We start from the raw sequence: 21,254 nt of genomic DNA, 5'->3' as shown, positions 1-21,254 counted from the left end.
ATCATGTCCATAAGTTTATAATTTGTGATAATTGTCAAGCTTTCCTCCCTACTACTGATCTGCAAGATTAATACATGCCTAACTCAGTCTCCTCTGTTTCTTATTAGTACGTGTTTATGGCTCTGTTTTGCATTCTACAGTTCTTTGTTTTTCTCTTTTCTTCAGGTCAGTTCTTCTGGGTGAACAATTCAGCCTTTGGGGGGCCCTGGGTGCTCAGTCCTTGGCTGTGGGGTGGGAAAGGTCCCTGTAGCCTGGACATGGCCATGTTCCTCCACCCCAAGCAAAGTGGGCAGTACACCATATGGCTTATAGAGCGAGACAAACCGCCACTAGCTCTCTTCTCTACCGACACCCTTCCACGCATCACAGGGTAAGCACTTGTATTATACATATACATAGGATTAGGAGTTTCAGGGTTAATTACTGATTGTTGAGTTTGGTTAATACTGAACATATACTTAAACCCCAAAACAGATTTTTTTTCAATCCTCAGTGCATCATTACTGTCCACCTGTAACTAAATGGAGATTGTCTAAGACGAAGGGAGAGCTGGCTGGGTAAGAAGGGAGGATAGGTCATTTAAAATAAATGCAATTTGCTTTTAACAGCTGGGCTCCAATCAACAATTTTTGCATACATATAACCTTCCTGTGTGCTAGCTTTAATTACCACCACTTATGTGCTGCTCTCATTGCGGCTTTTCATTGGAGACTTTACCGAGATCTACAGTATGTCTCACACTGAGAGTAAACAGGTGACAGTGGCCAGCACAATACTCTGTCCAAAGGCTTCTCCTCTAAACACATAATACATGTGGTTGTATCCATGGGTGGCCGTACCTCCACCTTTATTAGTGTAGCTGCACTTAAGGTTTAGGATGCTGAAATGGACACAGTTCATGTCGCTTGTGTGTATAATCTCTTTCCGTCTCTCTCAGGGCATCACAATCATGTAAATGTCATGCTTTACACACCTCCCCTGTCTCTGTAGCTGTCTGTGTGTGGGAGTGAATGTGCATTTATGTACATGTGTGTTTTTATGCAAACGCTTACACTGGCGTCTTCTTAAGGGAGCATAACAGGGATGCACTCATTACATGTGTGACAGATTAGACTGTGCATTTGTGTGCTCTCATTTGTAGTCAGAGGCTGCCATACGCCCACACCATCTCTGCTGTTTGGAGACTCACTCAGCCAAACTGCCCACATTTCTACTCTGATGGGAGGACGCTCATAAAAAGAGAGGGCAAAAACAAAAGCAAGAAGGGCCACCCGCAGACATTGGAAGGGTTGGTCAGCTTACTAATTGCCAACCTGTGCCCTTGCCTTTGAATTCTAATGCTGTGTTTTGACACGTCTGCCTGACTCAATGGTCATGGCATTTAGCACAGGGGTTAGCCAAGATGGAAACAAAACATCCCTGTACACATTGGTCATTTAACTAGGCCCCCTTACTTGAAGGCAGACTAAAACTTATTAGCCATTGTTCATTGCAAGCAGTATATAATTGTTGCAGAACAAAAAACATTGCGATTAAAGAATTAAGATGTGGGTCTGTGTGCCTAATTTAAGGGTTCAAAACGTCATTTTCAGTTAAACTCTGTATAAGATGATTAATAGGTTGAAGCACAGACAGCATGTCCAAACAAAACCAAATGTTCCACAAAACAACTATGTTCCCACTGAAGTGGGAATACCTAGGCACTCTTTGGAAGAGGCCCACACAGTTTTGCAATAATTACCCATTTATTCTTTCTGTTGATGCTTTTCAGCAGTGAATTTATCAATGGAATTGTCTAATCAAGAATCAAACTCCAAAACAAGCATCCAAAGCTGCACTACAGCCATCAACAATACAGGGAGCACTAGCTCTGAACCTCCATAAGAACTGCTCTAGCAACCTGCGTTGTGTTGATGTTGCGTCACATCTGATGTAATTGCCCAAGCCCAAAAAATCAATCAACAGTAAAAAAAAAAAAAAAAATGATACTTGCTTTTTGCTGCAGATGACAAAACGATGACAGTGTAGGTAGAAGCTGAAGTTAAAAGACCCAGAAAGTTTTTAAAGTATCAAAAATGTAACCTACTGTGCAAGTCGAACATTTCACCTCACCAAATCTGTACTGGATATTAAAATAAACCAGATACTACTGCTCTGCTCTTCTCTCAAGACCAAAGCATCAAACTTTAACAATTAGCCTGTGGAAGAATGTCACTTTGATAGGATGCCAATGGTGATGCAACATGGAGCTCAAGTTTGGTCTATTACACATATTAATCATTCATTTGTTTCAACCTGACTTAAAAGGGAACAAGTCAAAGTGGTTTACCCAAGTGCATTTAGTAAATGTTATCACAAATGGTACTTGTTAAGGTTCTGGTATAGTTAGGAGAATCTTTCCTCTCACCACTATGCAAGGAGAATTTTAGGGCTAGCTTTTTATTACCCCTTCCCTTGAGCCACTGCCTCAGATTTCATCATACAATGTCTAACAATACCTGAGGGAATCAATTTTAGGACCTCTGAACACAGCCAGGGAAAGGCTTGACTCATCAAACAGTGTCAGTTCTCACAGTGAATGTCAGCAACCCAAGTGTCTCAGTCAGCACTGACAGAGAGACAGGGTGAGAGAGAGGGTTGCAAAATTATGTATGTGTGTATTCGTAGTGAGATGGATTGTGTGTTTGGATGTTTATGCACATGCTTGTATGTGATGGGTCAATGTGTGTACCATGACAGTATCAGTGGTAAATTATCAGGGTGGTCTTGTTTTGTGGGTGAGGTGGCTGAAATCACAGGTAAGGCATTATACTACTGCCACATCTCATTGTACAACCCTGGCTCTCCTTACCTTGTTTTTATGCTATTACCTCACAACTTGTTACATATGGGCATCCACACAATACACGAAGAAAATAACATACAATACACATATCAGCATGCACATATACATACAGTATGCATTTATTCTTTACATTTTCTATACAGTGCAATCAGTATATGTACCAGAACCACCCAGTATGACAAAATGCAATCATGCATTACTGTAGAATGTGTTCAATGTCATTTAAATCGCACCATTAAAGTAGCGTCATCTTAAAACTGATCCATAGCTTGTGTAATGTGGGGGAAGGAAGCATCAGAGGAGGCCAGTGTTGATATTAAATTCTGACATACAGTGGGAACATTATGGCAAGTGATATATGATCGGATATTAACTGCACTGCACATCCAACCCTACATAAAGTCTGCATAAAAGTACAGCCCTAGTGTATTAGAAAAAGAACTAGATGAGCAACACTAAATCCTGTTGTTACAAAGAAATTAACTGAACATGATTTGCGTAGTACAGTATGCAGTGAAATCTTTTCTATCTTTATTTAAAACCTATAAATACATGAATCAAAATTAGTCTTAACAGTAACAGTCTGTATGCACATGGACAATTAAAAGATTTCAGTTTAACTGTCATGGTCATGATGAAAGTTGCCAAACACAATGGAGACAGTTGGCTGGAATAAAAAGAACAGCTGCATTTTATTTCAGATTGAACCAGTTGTACCGTAATCCCTGTAAGTAAAGGATTATTCCTTCCACTAATTTAATTATTGAATTTACAGTCCCATAAATGAAATAAAAAGCAGCCTCAACACTGACATCATATTCGTCTGTGTATTCAAAGTAGATACACTTGAATTATGGCCAACTGCTCCATTACTTAGCTTCTAAATTAAAATAAAGAAATCAATATAAACCATGTATTAGGTTTCTGGAATGAAGAAAAATGCTTCTAACTCTAACTAGTCGCATGTTCAAGATCTATATGTGATCATATAAACACATGGACATGACTACAATTAGTGTATACTGGAGCACTTCCTATCATCTAATTTAAGTGTAATATCCTATATTATGCAATGACATATACATATAGATAGATAGATAGATAGATAGATAGATAGATAGATAGATAGATAGATAGATAGATATACATTATATGTACAATTTTTTCTGTTACTATGTGGTAAAAGTTCTCCTAGAAACTGGAGTAATAATATATCCACTCCACAGAGTATCTGAAAGCCATGTTTTGTGGGTCCTTCAATGAATGGAGCTAAACTAGAGTGAGAGAGATGGGTCACCTAGAGGCCCTGTCACTGGCAAAGCAGTGCATTCATCCCTGGCAGGCCTTTACAACGCCTCAACTCTTCCACTTAGTGCTCGCCAGAGCTGACCTCCAGCTCTCGGACTGTGGTCGCCACAGTGCTGGGCTGATGGGATCCTCATAGCTCTGCATCTGGGAGTGCTGCCAGTTGAAAAGCTGCAATTGCTAGAGATCGTTTGGAGAAGTGACAAAGGCAGTTCCTGAATTATGATTTTCAGCTCTTTGGCCAATAGTGCTGTACAAGGACAGGGAAGGAGCTGTAATGAGCCATATATGGTGTGCGATATGTTAGTAGATGTGCTGTTGTGGTTAAAGGTGAAACTGTTGATGGCATTAGTGTTCTACAACCTTAACTATAACTCCCAAAAAACATGTTTTTAGCACATAAAATAAAACAATTGTAGTCATTTTGTGAACAGTTAATCATTTACGTGCTGGCAGATAAACATACTTTATTAGGCTCATTACGCCACCTAAAGGATGAAACCACTAGCTAGAGCTACAGCTACAACATAGCCATACATTGACACTTTCAGAGAGGCATGAACATGTTTAATGACTGTCAAGGGACCGTCTTTTCTTTGCAGCGGATAAATGGAGAGCCCAATTAGCTGTGATGGCACAAACGTTAATATCTATGCATTGAGCATAGTCAGTCAGTCACGGTCCCCTGCGCCCCTCATCTGCACATCATTACCTAGCTGCAAGGCCACGCCTCATATGGATGTTCATTCCCTACTTCTCTCTCGCATTTTTTAAAATTTACTTTAACAGCAGAAAGTGATGCTGGACTTACTGTTTTAGACAGCACATATAGTAATCCATTTAACCTAAAGATGAGGTCTGACAGGATGGAACTGAGAAGCCTTGTAACTTGATTTTAGATTCAGATATGATTTCTGTGCCTTCTGCTCTAAGGGTAATTTATATTATGCAGTTTTGCATATATACGGCCTCTGTTTTTCTAGATTGGTTTGCATACTAGTGCTGTACAGTGCATTGTAAATTAGTTAATGGAAAGCACTGACTTATTTCTATATATCTCTGTGTTAATATGCTGTTTTGCTAAACCTGAATCCCTTGCGCGTTTAATTTCAGTAATCTTAATTAAATGAAAATAATTAGCCATAGTGTCCACAAAGACCATTTAAAGGAAGAGAAAGTAATTCTAATCGAATATACTTTTTTCAGATTTAGCGAATATCTCCTCCATCCACTAGCTTTCCCACTGTGTGTGTTCTGTAAAAATTTTGTGGTCCTACACAATCGTGGCTTTATAAATATGATATAAACAAAGCGACTAGGACTGACAATTCCAATAAATCAGCAACTGGGGCATTTGTTCTCGAGCACAGGACGAAGAAAGAAGAAGAAGAGGGGAATGAGAGATGGTATTTGCACATGCTAATGGTTACTGGCAATTGAAAGATTACCAGGGAAAGGAGAAGGAGCAGTCTACCCTTCTGTCACCACAAGACGCAACTTGGAGAATGGGAAAATTTTTTTGAATTGGACTGATTGGGACTGCAGACAAGAGACGGTTAAAGCAAGTGCATGCAGGAATGTTTACTGGTGGCAGTGTGATGGTGGCGTATGCTGATAGCGTCTCGACAGAACTGTCAAGAAAGACAGATGGCCAAGGGACAGCCAAAGAGAAAAAGAATTGAAGAAGACAGGCTATGATCCGGCAAGAGCAAAGAGCAGCGTTAACATCCATAAGGTTTCCTAAAGTAGGAGACTGCACGGTCGTACTGGGATATAAGGTATTCAGCCATGGATTTACCCACTGGATCTAGCCACACCCCAAATGTAAGGCACACAAAGAGAGAGCTGGTAAAGAAACTGATGGGGCCGGTGAAATCTTAAAAACTTAATGGATGTTTTGAGGGTTCACCGGCCAACCAATGTGGTGGCCAACCAGGACGAGAGACCTTCTGAGAGTTGAAAGGCATGAAGGAGGATGCAGAGGTTGTTCTGTCTCTGCTTTATAGGCGGGTAACATTAGTTTTGCTATGTTTCACAGAACCAGTAAGTCAGTATTGTTTTGTCTTGTTTGCTAATGTTTTTGATAGCAATCCCCAACTACTTAGTTAGCAAACAGGGTCACATTTGTATGTCCAGTAATGTTACATGACTTGTCACGGATGTTCCGCTTACTTTCAATTTGCCTCAATGTGCTGTTGGTGTGATGTTTGCTGTAGTAGCAGGGGAGTTGTATCACTCTGCATCTGGTGTGCTGGCTATGGGAAACCGTCACATCCTCTGTGCATGTTAGCTTTACAGCAGCAACTGTGGCAGTAGTTTTGTTGTTTGGCCTTAATCATGGTATTCGTCCATACAACGTGCTAAGGCTTTTGTAGAACTGAAGACTGTTAGCACCATGGATTTATTTGATTGGGTGCAATGCAAGGTAAAGTTACCTTTCTTGTTAGTTAAGCTACAAACCTAGGGTCCTGTCTTCTGTCCCTGTGGGTTTGTAAAAACAATCTAAAGAAATCACTCTTGCAAGTTTTTATTCTGTGTTCTGGATGTTTGTGTGCATGTTTGATTACATTTTTTTTTTTTGCTTATGCAATGAGAGAGCATCCACTTCCACATTGTCTAAGATGCTCAGGATCCCACCACTGTGTTGCTGCCTTAGCAATGTGCACCCATTAATTTGGGGGGCGGAGCTTTTAAAGGAACACTGAAGGAAGGGGTGTATTTGTTTTGTGTTCAGGAACCAAAATCCAACGTTTTCATGTCTAATAGCAACGCAATGTTGACATACTAAATACTGTACCAACATTCTGGTCGTGAGCAAAAGCCATCATCTGCAAAACATCACAATGTCAGTTAGCCAACTTGGGTTTTGACGTAAACTGAATTTTAATTTGTTAACAACATTTAACATCTGTCCGATGTTAGTGTTTAATTGATTAAAAGTAAAAAGGATTACATCAGAATAATTTTTTAAAAATTTTTTTAAACTTGATTAAAGGGTTAAAAAAAACAGGATTACATGAGATTAAATTTAACTAATAAGTAAAAATTGATTACATGAGATCAACCTTGATTAAAACGTTTTTTTTTTTAAAAGGATTACATGAGATTAAACTATACTAGTATTGTTATTATTGTTATTGTTATTGAGAGGCCCACAGGACTAAATGACTACAGACCCATTGCCCTGACCTCTGTGGTCATGAAATCATTTGAGCGCCTTGTCCTGTCCCACCTCAAATCCATCACTGACCCACTCCTGGACCCCCTGCAGTTCGCCTACAGAGCCAACAGGTCTGTAGATGACGCCGTCAACATGGCTCTCCACTTCATCCTCCAGCACCTGGACTCCTCAGGGACCTATGCCAGGATCCTGTTTGTGGACTTCAGCTCTGCCTTCAACACCATCATCCCGGCTCTGCTGCAGGACAAGCTCTCCCAGCTGAGCGTGCCTGACTCCACCTGCAGGTGGATCACCGACTTCCTGTCTGACAGGAGGCAGCACATGAAGCTAGGAAAGCACGTGTCTGACTCCCAGACCATCAGCACTGGATCCCCACAAGGCTGCGTTCTTTCTCCTCTGCTCTTCTCCCTGTACACCAACACCTGCACCTCCAGCCATCAGTCTGTCAAGCTCCTGAAGTTTGCAGACGACACCACTTTCATTGGATTCATCTCTGATGGCGATGAGTCTGCCTACAGGTGGGAGACTGAGCGTCTGGTGACCTGGTGCAGGCAGAACAACCTAGAGCTAAACGCTCTGAAGACAGTGGAGATGATAGTGGACTTCAGGAAAAACCCAGCCCCACCCACCCCCATCTCCCTGTGCGACTCCCCCGTGGCCACCGTGGAGCATTTCCGCTTCTTGGGAACCACCATCACACAGGACATTAAGTGGGAGCTAAACATCAGCTCCCTCATCAAAAAAGCTCAGCAGAGGATGTATTTCCTGAGGCAGTTGAAGAAGTTCAACCTGCCAAGGACTATGATGGTGAACTTCTACACCTCCATCATTGAGTCCATCCTCACCTCCTCCATCACCATCTGGTACGCTGCTACTACGGAGAACGACAATAACAGACTGCAGTGTATCATCCGCTCTGCTGAGAAGGTGATTGGCTGCAATCTTCCGTCCCTCCAGGACCTGTACGCCTCAAGGACTCTGAGGCGTGCAGGGAAGATTGTAGCTGACTCCTCCCACCCTGGACACAAACTCTTTGAGTCACTCCCCTCTGGCAGGAGGCTGCGGTCCTTCAGGACCAAAACCTCTGCTATCAGCCTTATCAACAAGGCTAGAGAGCCCCACTGTCACTGATCCCCCTGATCCCCAATTGCACCAATCACCAGCACAAATTCCTTGTATGTGGAAACATACTTGGCAATAAAACCGAATCTGATTCTGATTCTGATTCTGATTCTACTCTGCATTTTAGATTCCTTCGGCAAATACTCAACACAACTAAATATCAGTCATGACCAGGACAGGACAAAATTTTAGGTCATCACGTACAGTACATAAGGCTTTATATAAACATTACATTGAAACTATTAAAGTGCATCGCATACAATTGCGTACAGCCATGTATCATATATTGTGCTACATATTTTCTACCTATATATTAATTGAGAGCCCAATGAGAGATGCACACACATACACACTTTTCTCTTTATGAACAAAATATTATTACTGTGTCTCTGTAGCGTTTTGGTGACATCTCCCTATGGGACTTCATAAAAAGATTCAGAAATTCAACACTTGAGCCTCATATAGGATATCCACAGATGAGTTATATCTTGTCATCCTCAGCTTGCATACTCCTCAATACTCTCCTCTCATGCGCATTCTCTCTTTATCTTTTTGCTGTGATGTGCGTTTTGCATCAAAGCAAATGCTGAGATAGAGGGAGTGTTTTTTCTCCCTGTTTGCCCTCGTCTCCCTGACAGCTTATGTTATGAAGAGCAGGTTTCATGTGTATGGTGGAGATGCAGTGATACGTCCCTGTAAAAAAAAAAAAAAATGGTGGTTGCTCAGACAGAAAAAATGTCAAATCTAACCTTATTTAAAAATATAGAAATTACAAGTTAATAAATCATTAATTTGAAACACTGCTGTAATTAATGTAAACAAAGCCTCTGACCAAAGACTTGAGCATCAGAAATTTACTGTATTGCTTCATATCACAAAGGTTGAAATGATTATAAGTACAAGACAGGAACCGGAAACTGTTCCTCCAGTGCAAACAGAGCTAACAGTTGCACCAACAATAGTTTGACTTAACCTGAAACTGCTGCCATGTTTCTTTGTAAAGTGTTGCAAATGGTTAGGAATGCAGTTTGGCAGTGGTTGTCTATCTTTTAAGGTGTCTTATCCAAACATCAAAAGCCAGCTCAAGAGCTTTGATCAGTTACCATCAAGTATTTATTTTCCATTTAATATGTAGGATGATTTCAATGGAGATCCTCTTGTGTCTTTTTTATGTCTTTTTATGTCTTCATCTCACAGCAGAATAGTTGGTAGCTTTTTATAGCTTTATGTAGCAACCTGGAGTTTGGCTAAGTCAAACAAAATTTATTACCCTCTTTAAAAATCACTACAGCCCAGAGATAGGCAGCCATGTGTCATGGAGTACTGAGTATACTGAAATCAGCTGGTTGATTAATTTGAAATAAATACTTGCAAAGAAAATAAAAATATATACACACCTACAGTATGCAAACAAATTCACACTTGGACTTCACTTTCTATTGCCCAGTGTCCTGTCTGTATTTCAACAGTGATTTTTTCACTTTTGACTATTTGCAGTAAAAGAAAATAAGCTCTCCCAAAAAAATCAAAGTACAACAGTATAGAGCATCTTATTTTGTCAGCTGTTGAACCTTACTCTAACTGATTTGAAATGATGAATCTGACTTTATTTCTGTATTTCAGTAACTGCCTGACAAGTTGGACTGTAGCCTGTGGACTGGAGATATGTGGGACTTCTATTAATATTGTAGTATAGTATGTAAATTTAACATTTTGACAACCTTTTGACTTTGACTAAATGTCCAGCATTTTAAAGGCATTTTGCATTTACCTATAGCTTTTAGGCATCTAACCAAGGAGCCATTAGTCAAGTGTCAAACTGAAGTGGCACTGCACTGGAAATATAAAGCTCAATAGGCTACAAGCGTGGTAGTTATGTCACAAATCTTCTTGCAGCTATTTGGATGTAATTACACAGGTCAAATGAAACCAGGCATTCATCCAAACATAAAATGTCAAAAATATAAAGGCAAGAATATACCATCTGAATATGTTGCCAATTTTAGGTTACATAGAGTATTTCACTATGTTCTGTGTATGACTTGACCGTGTAAGCTTCTACTAGATCTACTAGATAAATGTATCAGGCATGGTTTTCCAGATAATAGCTAACAGGCAAAGTGCTACACCTGTTAGAAAAAAAAAATGTTGACATATATCCGACATACAACTTTCATTGCATCCGATGCTAACTCTCTTCAAGATTATCGAGGTAAACCATGTCTGTTCTTGTGACACAGCTTTATGTGTCCTAGACGTTTCAGGGATCTAAAGCCAAATGTCTCTGAGCTCTTAGCTCAGTAAATGGCTCAATAACTTTGGATGTGGAGGCAGTGCGATCCAGTCTTTAAGTCATTTCAGCGACTCAGAAATTTTAAAAGATGTTTGAATTTATCATCACACAATCCGCAGCAGTCCTTAGATAGTGAAGATACATTTTAAGAATTAGAGCTCAATAAGAGATCAACTATTTCTCATATGATGAAAACAGTAGGCAGCTATAGTCAACACAAATGTTAATTGGTATTTATTATTTGGGCATTGAAGTTGACCTGATGGTCTCTGCAGAATGCTCTCTTTGCTGTTTTGTTTTCATTGACTGCATAAATATATTCACACAAAAACATTGCCTTAAGCTGCTTTTCTTTCTCAAGCCCCTGTTTGGCACAATCCATTGAAAAAAAATGTCATTTTTTGTTTATAATTTTGAAAGAGAGTGATGTGTTGTGATCGTAACCCAGAGTGTATTAAGATTCTTTTTATGAAGGACCTCTCTGTATCACATTTAGTGTGCACAGCATAACAATGTCATGGTAAGAAACTATTGGCCAAACAGTTTGTTTAATGTAAATTGGCAATCTTGGTTTTCTGACAGTCATGGTGTTTGTGCTCAGCAATGACTTGAGTTTGATCCAGTGTGTCAGCAGGACCTGTCATAGTTTAGTCACCTGGTCCCCTGGGTTTTCCATATCTGTTGTACATAATTTATGAAACCCCATAGGTGAAGATCTCAAGCTTCGTAAGCATCTGCTTTATCTCACTGTGTTCATTCACTGACTGATTTGTAGGTGTAGAAGTGCAGGGACACGGGTATCAGCAATTCTGCTGCATTCATCTGTGTTCAGTTTTTATTTATTTTATTTTTTATTTAAATTAACTGATCAATTTATTTAATTTAAATTGATCAATTAATTCATTCAATCATTCATTCAATAATTCATTCATTGCATACACAACATGGGGTGTATTACAAAGGAAAGCCAATCAGCTGAGATAAATCTCCATACACTGAAACACAGCAATGAAAACCAGCCTTCATTCACACGTGCATTAAACTGTGAACCACTCTGGTTTTGGCTGGAACCTAGAGAACAGATGTCCTGTGCAAAAGCCTGAACACCAGTAAACTACCTTTAGCCTGAAACTCCACACTTTACATACAGTGAGGGGGCAGAGTGAGTGAAGAAGGAACTTTGACTCCTCTCTTTGTCCTTTCCTCTCCCCTGGTACCTCTAAAATTGGTTAGGGTTTGTTACTCACAAGTGCACAGGCCATTGCAGATCACAGATCAACCAGGTTTTTGTTTCACAATTCAGAAAAAGCTTTTCCTGCAGCTCTCCATCGGGAGTCCACTTCCCAGGTTTGTTGGCCCATTCCTCCTCCAGTCAGGCCATCTTCCATTCAGCATAGAGTTGCACGGTACCCACGCTACCCCGCGGTGCCAAATCGTAACGGTTCCTACTATACTAGAAATTCTACACGACGGTACTACCGTGGATTACTATGCTCCCGGTGCCAGTTTCCGCTACATAGCGGCCGCCTCTACTCTCCTCCCGGCTTCTCACTGCATGCTACTCCCCTGTAAACAAACCCACATGGCAACTACTGCAACCGAACTACACAGCTGCTGAATGATTGGCTGTTTGCCTCTTGCTGGTGACGTCCAGGGATATGATAGGCTGTTTCCGCACGCTGGGTCCGCCCGTCTGTTAGCTGATTGGCTGTACGTGTGTTTCTGCCGGCAAGAACGAACTGGATGAAGACAGCTCCGCTTCGGTGAGAGAAATCGCTTCAAAACAAACATAAGTTCTGTCCTTTAAGTTAAATACCTCAAAGTTTGACTAGACACACAACCAGTGTATCTGTTTTTTGTTTTTTTTTTCAATTTTAACGTTTTAATAAATATGTATCCTTTAAGTTAAATACCTAAAAGTTTGACTAGACACACAACCAGTGTATCTGGTGTTTTGTTTTCAATTTTAACGTTTTAATAAATGTTATTTATAAAAACATTTGTTTGTTTTACCAGACAACATCACCAGTATTATGTTTATCATGCACCAAACAACATTATAAGTAATTATTAAGTATTTATAACTTGTACAAATACATCGCAGTTCATAAAAATGATAATACTAAAAAAAAGGCTGCAGTACCGCAATAATACCAGATACTTTGTCTGGTATAGTATCGTGGTTACTCATTTTGGTATCGTGACAACTCTAATTCAGCATTACCTTCTGGTAGAATGGCACTTTGGTTATTGAGGTGCCTCAGCAGAGATGAGAGGTCACTTTCAGGAACCTTGAAAACATGCATTTACAGTCCAAAGAAACAGAGGCTTTGCAGGGCAATCAGGTCGTCCATTCAATTAAACTACAGTAATGTCACTATAAAAATATGTGCAGAGTGATTTTGATTGTTGTTGATTTTTTTGTATTTGACTCATGAACATTTGCCTGAGTTGTGTGTGAGTCTTTGTAAAAAACAAACAACAAAAACAAATGATTTGCTGTTTCTTGTCAGTCATGAAATACTGTACCTCCATTATTTCTTATCCAGACATGGAACAAAGTTCACTGACATAAATTTCTTATTTTCATCTTGTTTCATGCTCTAATATGTTGTGGAGGCTGTGGAGTGTGTGTGTGTGTGTGTGTGTGTGTGTGTGTGTGTGTGTGTGTTAGAAAAAAGCGCTGTGTGCATAGAAAAAGAAGACACTATATAAGTGTCGTCCATTTACCATCACATTCTTCCTACTGAGAAAAATAATCTGTGTAACTTGCAACTTCTACCAGTGTTAACAATAGAAAACCTGAACTTCAGTTATTCAACTTTTAAGATGTTTCTCTGTAACTTTTCCTCTGCACAAACATTGTTGCTGTATGATAAATCGTTTTGACTTGACTTATCTCTTTCTGTTGATTGGCTGTTGGCTTTTCTGCTATATACAATCTCTAGTAAAGAAAGGGTTTGTGAGTATATGATTTTTATGGAAAGAATTTAATACTTTTTGGTAAATTTGATCACCTGTTGTTAATTTCCCACAATTTCCATTGATAGTCTCACACCAGCTCATATCTAGATGAGAAACAGATGGTAGTTATGGCCCCCTCTTCCTGAGGGTTACTTCCCTGTAAGTAGTTGCCACTTGAGCTGCACTCACACATATGTTCATTATCTCCAAGCACTCAATTGCTCCTCCACTACATGGCCCCTAGTATCCATGCTGCCCACCACTAACCACCAGCAGCAAAAGCTCCTCTTTTGGACTCCTGTATTCACCAAAAAATAGTGTACATCATTATTGCATGCCATTATTAATAATGGCTTGGAAATTGGCTGTGAATTTTCCTTGAAAATGTAAACTGACCAGTTTTATGTGAGTGCCAGTGTGATAGAGCACAGGAGGTGGAGCAAGGAGGCGTCTATGATAAAAACTAAATTGCAAGAATCCACGGGTTGAGTGTGTTGTTCAAATATAATCAAAATAATTAAAGAAAGGAAAGAAACTGATCCACTGCAGAGCAAGCAGGACTTTCTGTTTGTCATTTTTATTCATCATGATTATTCAGAAAGTGCAAGACAATTGCAAGATTGCAAATTTATGAAAAAAAATCACAGACCTCTCACTGTACACAAATAATTTATTTTCCTGCAAAGGATTTTGCAGATGCATTCCACCAGGTTATGTCTAGATATACAAGGCTTGTTTTTAAAAAGATGCGACTCACTGTGAGCTTCATCCTTGAGGAAACTAATTCTATAGTTCTGCAAATCTGTGCACATTTGCTGAGTTTCCCTCTAACTTACTTTGAACAAAGTAGAGTGAAGAGTGATCTAATCTGATATTCCAGTATCTGAGGTTATTATAGTAGATACAAGTGAGATAAACACCAGCCACGCTTGTACAAGTATGTCATTCATTTCTGTGCCAGATTAGATCTGTACAAATGGATCAAAGTGATAAGTGTCAACTAATTATTCTTTGAGCATGAAGTAGTTCTTCTTTCAGCATGCGGATGACATGCCCCAGTTAAATGGAATGACACAGTGTCTAACAGAAAGGGAATAGATATGATTTGGTTACAACATTTGCTGCCAGTCAAACTCATTCATTATAGGAAGATAGGCGGTAGTAGGCGTGTGGGGTGGTCCTGTAAATTTAATATCTTTCCTTATTTACAGCACATGATTCTCTTTCTTGTATAGCTGGAAAAAATACTTTTAATGCCAGAAAAGGATATGCCTCATATAGATTCATAAAAATAGTTTAAAATGAATTCATTGCTAGAGAATATTGCTATACAGCCCTGAACATCCATCCATTCCCATCAGTACTAGCCCTGCTTTGTCGTTTGTGCTAATTAGCAAATGTATGCATGCTCATACGCTAATTTCATAAAGCAACAATGGTAATTACAACTTCACAGAGCTGCTAGCATGGCTGTTAGTCTTGTTGAGCCAAAGTGCACATTATAAACGTTTATAGTTCATCATTCCATTTCTGACCCTTGATGTTCTGATGGAAAAATACCTTTAATTTGTCATATTCTGACGAGAATAAAATTACAAAACATTAAACAACTCATTATCAGGCATCTTCATTGAAAGTGGACATTTTAGAAGTTAGAATTGCAAAGTGACTCTCTCCCAAAGACATATGTGAAGTGATGCATAGTTTCAATCGTAGGGTGATATGTAATCATGCAGATAGTTTCAGTTTTATTTAGGTTAGCCACTGCCTCAATTACATGGCAGTAAATGGTATTTGGTATGTGGCCCTCAGAGCATAAAAAATATATATAAATAAAAGTGTACCAGCAGCTTGTGTTCTCAGAAACAATGTTCCAGTTACTCCAGAGACCCCACTATGGACAGTTTTCATCAAGAACTACGATGGTCGTACTTTGGAAGAAAATAGTTCTTGCATACTTCTCTAGACAAGTACGTGAGGACCTTTGGGAGCCTTTCTGCTGAAAATGATGACACCAACAGAAAGAATGTTTCTCTCAAGGGTCTCTCATTGCTTCTCAAGCCATGTAGACAAAGTGACTCACTGTACAAACACACAAGAGAAGAATGTGGCTGGGACATAAACTCACGGAGTAGATTCTGTTTAAATATTTCACAGGCACAAAATCTGAAAGGGGACTTGCGATTATGAAACATGGTTTCTGAGCTGCTAGTGTTCACAAAATCAAAGCAAAGTTCAGACAACTCATCCTCACAGAGGCTTTGTGACTTTAATTAGCTCTCTAAAGCCCAAATAAACCAGCAGTCAGTCCTCCTTATTATTGTCCCTAATGCAGTTTGGCCATTCAGAGGTTATATTGTAGGTTGTGTGAAGGTTGTATGAATATGTTGAAAATGCAGAGAAAACTGTCTGTTTTTTTGTCTTTGTGTTTCCATGAAGTTAAACATTTTTAAAGTCATAATGTTAGTAGTGCAAATATCAATGTCATATACGTAGCAACTGTCTATATGATATAAGTTGTATGACCATGTATGAAATTTGTTGCACATCCAGCTTTATTTTTTCTTGAAAAAAAAAAACAACAAAAAAAAACTGAAAGTGGAAGCGTGAGGTTGTTGGTTTCGGTTTCAACCTGCCCTTCGGCTATTGAGGTTGCTCATTATACAACATACTGTAGACACTTGGCATAGGGAGTTAGGGTGGATAGTCTTACAGCTTTTGGCTTTGTGGTTGAAGAATTGGCAGGCTGTTTGTTTACTTCCAAGCTCTCATATGTCCACCTTGGTTCTGTAAGATGTGACCTTTTTTATATCAAAGCCAGATGTTTATACAAGAGAAACAGGTATGTGATATTAATACCAGTTAAGCATGTCTGCCATGTCCCTGTGACAGGCTACCAACACAACCTCCCACATATTGTCATGGCACTTGTGTCATGTCTGTCTACAAGCAAACTGACATGGTCATAAGTAGTCCATACCGGAATGTACAGTAAAGATTTAATTTCCAAGTATTACCATGGGCCTGGTTCTCCAAATGATTTTCTGCAGTTTGAGTGTTTTAAAATTGCACCCATTTTAATGAGTACTTGAAATCAACAACTGGAGACAAAGCCCTAATACATAATAGCCCCTCAGTAATTAATAGTGCATAAAAATATCCAATTGCTCATCAGTGCTCCTTCACAAGAATTAGCTTCAATCAGTACTGAGCACTCTGTAACTCCTCTTTGACATGATAGGAAATGGCTTGGTCTGACTACCTGAAAGCAGCAGAAACAGCATTTAGATTTGAAGCAGTTCGTGCTGTGTCGCTGTGGTACATTTTCAGGCACAAGGATGATAATGGAACACAGGCATTATGAGGAGAGACTAGATTTAGTTTCAGAGAGAAACCAGATGGAAGGAAGCACACAATGAGGTGATGCAACTGGGTGACATGCTGCAGCTTTGATGGTTCTGCTCCTTTAACATTGTGGCTGTACTGTGTGATCTGGCTTGCAGTTTATAATATGTGTATGATGTGTATAATATGTATGATGTACTGCATATGCACATATGCAGTGCATCTAATTGCATGGAAGGCACCACACATCTAACAGGGGCATCATCAAAATAACTAATGCAATGCTAGAATAAATTAATGAATAGGATGTCTTATGGGATTAAATGATAACAGATCTGGATCAGTCATGCAAGAACTTTCTCTGGAGAGTTCGGTGTGCAGAATTGTCAGCTCAGGTCAATGAGAGAGTTCACTGATTTTGAAAATTACAAAATAAGTGAGTCAGGAGTGTGGGATAAGCGAGTCAACATAACAGAATAAAACACAAGACAAAGTATGTATTCTAGATATCTTCTCAAAACTGAAAGAAAATGTATTACACCATTAGATGAAAAATTCTGTTGCACACCAAACACCTTCAACTGGGGGGAAACAAATTTTATCATTCATAGAAGCACATCAGATAACAGTATAACAGGAAACAACAGGAAAAATCGGAATATTTTTGAGAGTGATAGAAGAGGCGCAGTCATTCAAAAACGGATTGACTCCATGCTTGAAAATAGGGACATGGTGTCTTAGGCTATCATGGTAGAATTTGTCAAAATTGGCAATCTGTTTTTGTAATAATGACTAAGATGATAAAATACTTTCCATCATACTTCCACACAGGATTTAGTGAAATCCAAGATGAGCAAAAGTTTTAGGCACTTGTTTAAAATTTTGTCCATTACCATGAGGGAGGCAGAATGACAGCAAGTCTAAATGCCAGAGTCATAAAGTACTATCTTCAGTGACAAGAAGAACAAAGAGTCCTGCAACAAATTGTCTTGTCCCCACAGAATCCTGCTCTCAACATCATGGTATCAGTCTGGTTTTACATGAAGAGAAAGACAACACTGAGGCAGCCTAAATCCACAGAAGAACTGTGGCAAGTTTCTCAATTTGCTCAGAGCAAACTACCTGTGCACAAATGTACCAAGGAGAACTGATAGAACTTCAAAAGGCAAAGAGCGGTCACACCCAAACACTGATTTGATTATGGTTTTCTCTGTTTACTGCAAAATCGAGAAATATTCATGGCATTATTTTTTGAGAGCATCCTCACTTTACTTTTACTTGTAGTGTATATTCACATTAAAAAAAGGAAAAAATGTTGGTCTAGAAAATATGTAGTTATTCTGCCCTGTGGTGTCAGTCTCTCTTAAATGAAACACAAAGTTAATTCTTGTCTTTCTGTTCAATTCAGCATCTGCAGTCAAGTACATGAGATACGCGGATGAGTTCAGAGCACAGGAGATGTCAGTGTTTTATACCTGCTTGTGACTCACACATTATCTGAACTGAAGAGTCCACATTGTCCTGTCTTTTGGTAGAAAAACAGTATCTTAGGATAACAGAGCATTTCAAGTCATCTTATCTTGTTCTGTCTTTGGACATTGAGAAAGGCACTAACAGCTTGCTATTCACAGAGGCTTAAGGTGTGTATGCAAAGGAGGGAAATGTACTGTAAGTTTTCTTCACGTTTTCTACTCAGTCACTGTGACAAAGCACATGGTCAATCTGGGCCATAGGGTGTGGACATTGCTATTACCGCCCTCTAGGCATTAACATAGTATACATTTTCTTAAGCTATAGCCTTGGAGTTTAATGTTGTCTTTTTGTTGTATTTTTTACATTACTTCCTTTGGGAAGTTGCAGGAAATAGAGGGTAGTGAAATCACACTGTAAATGGTAACTGGACTGCACTTACAAAGCTGTGTCAACCACTCAAAGCATTTTAACCATGATCCTGCTGGAGGATTTATCTTTAAGGCAGAAGTTTGGGATTATTTTTTATGCCATTACTGTTGTTTTCTTTTCAGAAGAAAAGCAATGGAAAAAAATCTGGTACATAAAATTAAGATAATTGATTAATAAATTAAATGGGGTGCACACAGGGCGTGTTGTGTGTTTCAAAACCCCTCAATCTCTCACTCCCTGCCCCCTGCGTGTCACCCAGTGCTAAACATTTTGAGAAGACCCTTAACTTCCCTATAGTCCAGTCTTTTTCCTTGACATGAACAGAAAAGAACTTTCTGCCTGTCATTTCCCACTAATCATAGCACATTTCCTGAGTCACCCCTCAGCTTGGTTTCATAGGAACTATTTAAGTTTCAGAGTGAAGAAAGATCATTCCACTATTGTGTTTCTTTGATGTCCATTGTGCAATAAAACCAAACTGTCACATGAAAGATTCTCTCAGACAGATGACGAAAGCAAGGCTTCAAGACCGTCTAATGTCTGAACTCAGAGTTAGCCATGAATACAAACCAGAGTCTGCTGATACCTTGAAACAAAATGAAGAAGAACCAAGGTCCAGTTTGTTCCTCTGGTGCAGTCAGAGGTTTTACATTTGAAACAATTGTATTGATGATTATATTTGAATCACAGAAGAGTAATTTACTATTGTAATCCTCCCTATATTTTTGTATGGTTTTCAACTTTGTCTGAGTCAGGGTGTGGAGAAACATCCTTGTAAAATGGATGAACTTTGTTACTGTACAGCAGAGGGAATATTTTTGTACGAGCAAGAAATAAGATTCTTTGAAGATTATGGCTCAAAAGGTCTGTTAAATGACCTGTCGAGTTTTTCAGATTTTTGCTTCTATTTTCTTCTGGTAACAACAGCGGCTTACTTCTGTGTACTTCTATCCAATGTGATCATCAATAGAAAAGCCTGTAAAAGCAGTGAGTTTCACACTGGCTCAGGAAAAACCGTGCTGCTCTTTATTCCCATGTGGCCCTTAAATAAGCCCTCCCTCCTTCCCTGCTGTATTGTATTCTTAGTATCCCTTTGCCCTCTTCACCACAATTATGCACCTCCACTATGTAGGTGCACTAACAGACCTCCCCCTGTATTTGCGTTAACCCTCCATCACCTGTTATCCCTAGGGGCCTATTTTAGTGAAGATGAAAGCATGGATAGCACAGTTTATTGCAAGAATTCCCCCTGATAACTACAGGAAGAGGTGTGGAGATAAACAAGTATGTGCTCGCCTTGTTAAATCATGAACATATCACCTACTGCCAATGCTGAACTCAATTTTCTTTGTATTCACGAACCGCTTTTAGCTGATAACTTCTCCTAGGAAACATCTGGTTTTACTTCCTCTGTCAAATGTCAGATGAAACACAAAACAAAGTAGATATAAAATATAATTTATGACGAGAGAATACATAATATGAGCCGACAGGTTCCAATGATACCCAATTAATCTTTAAAGCATGTTTAGTTTGTGAAAGAGGATTCAGCCAAGTATTCTGGTCTTCATACTTAATACTGTATTGTGTTGTCCATTTCACTGGATTTAAGAATTGCTTGTTAACAACCTAGAGCTTATTGTTATGCATTACATGAAAGACAAACAGGGTGTAAAGCACATACATGCAAAAAAAACCCTTTCAGGTGCTTGATCAGACAAAAGATCCACACACTGTGCTAATAGTTCCCAGGCAAAATACAGACACAAACACATTCACCACTTAGGTGATTGTGATCTGCATGAGTCGAAAGATTCTCAGGTTGGACTAATCAGAGGAGAACGCTGTCTGAATCCCCCCACATGGAGGACATGAGCAAGACAAGAGCCTGTCACTAAGGAGAGGGCAAAAACAAGCTCAACCATAAACATTGATGCCATACAAGCACGTATGAAAAACAATGCAAATATAAATCATGAGTCACATAAATCATCCATTGTAGTAGTTATCATAAAAACTACTACAAAGACAAATAGAAAAACTACTATATAGAAACAAAAAGTGTTGTAAAATAGAAAAACTACAATAATGAAAAGTACAAATAAAAACCGAAAACAGTCACATATTGCTTGCCCCAACATTTATTGGAATGCAAGCAAGTTCAGTCGAGCAATGGGCCAGAATTTAGATGGATACCTGCTATGCCCCCCCCTGCATGGCCCTGCCCACCACAGCCTATTGAACAGAGGCTGGGGGAGAGGGGGCTCTCTCTTTAACGAGGAAGCCCTCAGACACCC

General features: G+C 39.3%; 1 protein-coding gene across 5 annotated transcripts in view; it reads left to right on the top strand.

The window, feature by feature from the left end:
- Window positions 1-21,254, top strand: part of alk (ALK receptor tyrosine kinase) — a 204,927-nt gene that overhangs the window by 77,843 nt on the left and 105,830 nt on the right. For all 5 annotated transcript variants that reach the window (XM_071471040.1, XM_071471038.1, XM_071471041.1 and 2 more), the window contains one exon: window positions 166-370. In XM_071471040.1, coding sequence (XP_071327141.1) covers window positions 166-370 — 205 coding nt within the window. The remainder of the gene's footprint in view (window positions 1-165; window positions 371-21,254) is intronic.

This window comes from Trachinotus anak, unplaced genomic scaffold (genome assembly GCF_046630095.1).
Source record: "Trachinotus anak isolate AG129_WGS33_773 ecotype Australia unplaced genomic scaffold, CSIRO_AGI_Tana_v1 ptg000033l, whole genome shotgun sequence".
Taxonomy (NCBI): domain Eukaryota; kingdom Metazoa; phylum Chordata; class Actinopteri; order Carangiformes; family Carangidae; genus Trachinotus; species Trachinotus anak.
This window is presented reverse-complemented; position numbering and strand designations above follow the sequence as displayed.